At 36.2% G+C, this 3997-nt stretch overlaps 1 protein-coding gene across 1 annotated transcript; it reads left to right on the top strand.

The window, feature by feature from the left end:
* The first annotated feature begins 2593 nt into the window (after positions 1-2593).
* On the top strand, positions 2594-3526 carry OR5W2 (olfactory receptor family 5 subfamily W member 2). Its single transcript, XM_001156444.2, has one exon. It carries the CDS (start codon positions 2594-2596, stop codon positions 3524-3526), a length of 933 nt encoding a protein of 310 aa, XP_001156444.2.
* Positions 3527-3997: the final 471 nt, after the last annotated feature.

Below are 3997 nucleotides of genomic sequence, written 5' to 3'. Positions count from 1 at the left end.
CAATGTGAATGCAGGATTCAGCTCTCTGTCCCATGAAGTTAAAGGCTAAAATAGTTGACTAAAATAGGGACGAAGAGGAGAGCAATACATAGCAGCCCTAGGGGAGTCAATGGGGTAGACACAAAATTCACACTTTGAGTAACTTCCAAGTATCAAAGGACTGCCATGAATAATAGTACACAAAACTTATTTTGGAAATAAATAGAACTTAGCTTTTTCCTTAAAAAGCATGGCCTCAACACATGTTTTCTTTTTTTTTTGAAACGGAGTCTCGCTCTGTTGCCCAGGCTGGAGTGCAATGGCGCAATCTCAGCTCACTGCAAGCTCCGCCTCCTGGGTTCACGCCATTCTCCTGCCTCAGCCTCCCGAGTAGCTGGGACCACAGGCGCCCGCCAACACGCCCAGCTAATTTTTTTGTATTTTTTAGTAGAGACGGGGTTTCACCATGTTAGCCAGGATGGTCTCGATCTCCTGACCTCCTGCCTCGGCCTCCCAAAATGCTGAGATTACAGGCTTGAGCCACCGTGCAGGGCCACGTTTTCTTTTAAATAATCGTCTTTGTACATATCAACTATATTAGGAGAAACAGACCTGAAAGTTTGTTTATGTTTATTCTTGGTTGAACATTACCGGCCTAATAAGCAGAAAATATTTAACATCACACAATCACATTTAAAAACATACATTACTCACACATATCTCTGTGCTAGAGATTGTGGGAATGTAGAGAGACACCTAGGCCAACAGACAAATAAAATATAAATTAAGAAAAAGTGTGTTCAATGTGACGGATGTTGTACATCCATAAAATAATTGAAATGAGGGTAGTTGTCACTGTAGTTGGGGAAAAAGTAATCAGACAATGATTAATGAAAAAAAGCAGCATGTTAGATTATCATATTTCTAAATGGGAGGTGAAGGAGATTTTCAGAAGTGGAAGAAACAGGATGAGCAATGAAAAGGACAAGAAAACCATTAAGTCGAAAATCTACTCAAGTTTCATTGGCTGTCTTATTTCATGATAACCATGAAGCATACTGTTAAATGAATTCTGATAAATTTCTAACATTGGTCAATTTGGTGATAAAGCTGAAAAATTAAAAATGGAGCCTTTGGTAAACTAGTTGCAGCATTCACTGGGGAAAATACAGAACTAGGAATCTAATTAATCATGTTTGAATAACATAAAGGAGTGAAGGCAGAGGCTTGAGAGATTTAAGTCCCAACAGTTACCAGTAAAAATAAAATGTGATCTGCCTATTGTTCACATACCAGAGGTAAGGACAGAAAGACTTGCTCATCTCAGGTAGGTTTCTGAATGATCAATTTAAAGGACAGAGGAAAAATTTTGGAAAAATAAGAAATCATGTATTAAGGAATTTACAAATGAATGATTTTATAGATGCTTACTCAGTTGAAGCACCTCTGGAATCTAATGGCCAAACAATGATATTTTCTTATTGGATCTGTGTGAATTTGACTGACCTTACTTGTCATTGTAAGAGGATAATATAGATTTCACCCATTTATATTTTAATCAACCTTCATAAGTAAATCATTACTTTAAAAAATCACTGTACATGTGATATTATTTTAGATGTAAATTTAAGATAGGTTCTAGATTTACTCAAATAATAATAGAGGTAACACATTACAGATATTAATTTATGAAAATTCAAGTTCTTAAGGTACATGCCATAATATTTAAGTCTAGAAGAAATAACAATCAGACCCACCCCACATTTCAATTTTCATATAACAGACACACACAGGCACACACACACACACAAGAGTAAGTGCACATATAACACAAGCAACAGAAGCCTATATATTTCAGAAACACTTATTGTTCTTCACATTTTGATTTTAATAAAAAAGTCAATTATAAGCAAATATAAATAGTCTGTTGTTCACACTTCTTTTACCACTTACATTTGGCTTTTGTTTTTTAGAACCAGATAAGTCATCCAAATGGATTATAAATGCTGTGACAAACCAGTGATGATGAGTAACAGTTAAATAAAACATTTTTCCTTTCCAGTAAGCACTAACGACACCACATCAAAAACAGTACCATAATAATTTTCTCTTATTAACTTACATGTAATATCACTGTCAGTGGTAGAAAAATGTATATATTTCTTGAATAATGCAATAAATATGATCCTTTTTTGTCAAATATATGAGATGCTTAGTCCTGTATGTTCTGGCCCTTGTGACTCTAACTATGGTGTTTCTTTCACATCCTTTTGGATCTGTACTGAGCTTTCAGTTTAATCAAATTGACTGCCTTAGATTGTACAATAGAAGCAAAGACAAATGATATATGTCAGAAATTGCATGTAAGTTTAGATTCAAAGTTGATCAACTTCCTTTGGCAGACACTTTTAGGGTTTTTTTTTTTAATACAGTAATGCCTCTTTGAAAGTGACACTCACCTGGGATACTTTTTGAGGGTAAAGAAGATAATTTACATAAACAAATCTTGTTCTACTTTACAGATAATTTTTTTTTTGATATCTTGGAAAGTCAGGTTCTAGCCTGTCATTCTCGTAATGATTTCTGTAGCAGTTTGAAACAAGAACAAGGAAGAATGGACTGGGAAAATTGCTCCTCATTAACTGATTTTTTTCTCTTGGGAATTACCAATAACCCAGAGATGAAAGTGACCCTATTTGCTGTATTCTTGGCTGTTTATATCATTAATTTCTCAGCAAATCTTGGAATGATAGTTTTAATCAGAATGGATTACCAACTTCACACACCAATGTATTTCTTCCTCAGTCATCTGTCTTTCTGTGATCTCTGCTATTCTACTGCAACTGGGCCCAAGATGCTGGTAGATCTACTTGCCAAGAACAAGTCAATACCCTTCTATGGCTGTGCTCTGCAATTCTTGGTCTTCTGTATCTTTGCAGATTCTGAGTGTCTACTTCTGGCAGTGATGGCCTTTGATCGGTACAAGGCCATCAGCAACCCCCTGCTCTATACAGTCAACATGTCTAGCAGAGTGTGCTATCTACTCTTGACTGGGGTTTATCTGGTGGGAATAGCAGATGCTTTGATACATACGACACTGGCCTTCCGCCTATGCTTCTGTGGGTCTAATGAGATTAATCATTTCTTCTGTGATATCCCTCCTCTCTTATTACTCTCATGCTCAGATACACAGGTCAATGAGTTAGTGTTATTCACCGTCTTCGGTTTTATTGAACTGAGTACCATTTCAGGAGTTCTCATTTCTTATTGTTATATCATCCTATCAGTCTTGGAGATCCACTCTGCTGAGGGGAGGTTCAAAGCTCTCTCTACATGCACTTCCCACTTATCTGCGGTTGCAATTTTCCAGGGAACTCTGCTCTTTATGTATTTCCGGCCAAGTTCTTCCTATTCTCTAGATCAAGATAAAATGACCTCATTGTTTTACACCCTTGTAGTTCCCATGTTGAACCCCCTGATTTATAGCCTGCGGAACAAGGATGTGAAGGAGGCCCTGAAAAAACTGAAAAATAAAATTTTATTTTAAGGAAATAGTAAAAATACGTGTTTATACACACAAAAATGCATATTCATACTGGTGTTTTCTTCAAATTATATATTATAACATAAAGTTGTCTCAAATACCCTAATTTAATATAATGCATATTTTACTCAGCCACAATCTAGCAATTCTCTGGAATTTTCTAAATATGCTATTTTTTTAATGTGTTTTCAATTTAGGTAAGGTAATTTCTCTATATTTGAAAAATGCTCCAGTCTTTGAGTTAGTGGGGCAAATTTTTATTTGTTTAATATATATTTCAGAGTAATTTTTCTTTTTTTCTTTTCTTTTTTTTTTGTGTTGGAGTCTGACCCTATTGCCCAGGTTGGAGTGTAGTGGTGCAATCTCGGCTCACTGCAACCTCCGCCTCCCTGGTTCAAGTGATTCTCATGCTTCAGCCTCCCGAGTAGCTGGGATTACAGGTGCCTGCCACCAGGCCTGGCTAATTTTTGTGTT

This window comes from Pan troglodytes, chromosome 9, assembly GCF_028858775.2.
Source record: "Pan troglodytes isolate AG18354 chromosome 9, NHGRI_mPanTro3-v2.0_pri, whole genome shotgun sequence".
NCBI classification, from domain to species: Eukaryota; Metazoa; Chordata; class Mammalia; order Primates; family Hominidae; genus Pan; species Pan troglodytes.
The sequence above is the reverse complement of the archived record's forward strand: the minus strand, read 5'-3'. Positions and strand labels throughout refer to the sequence as shown.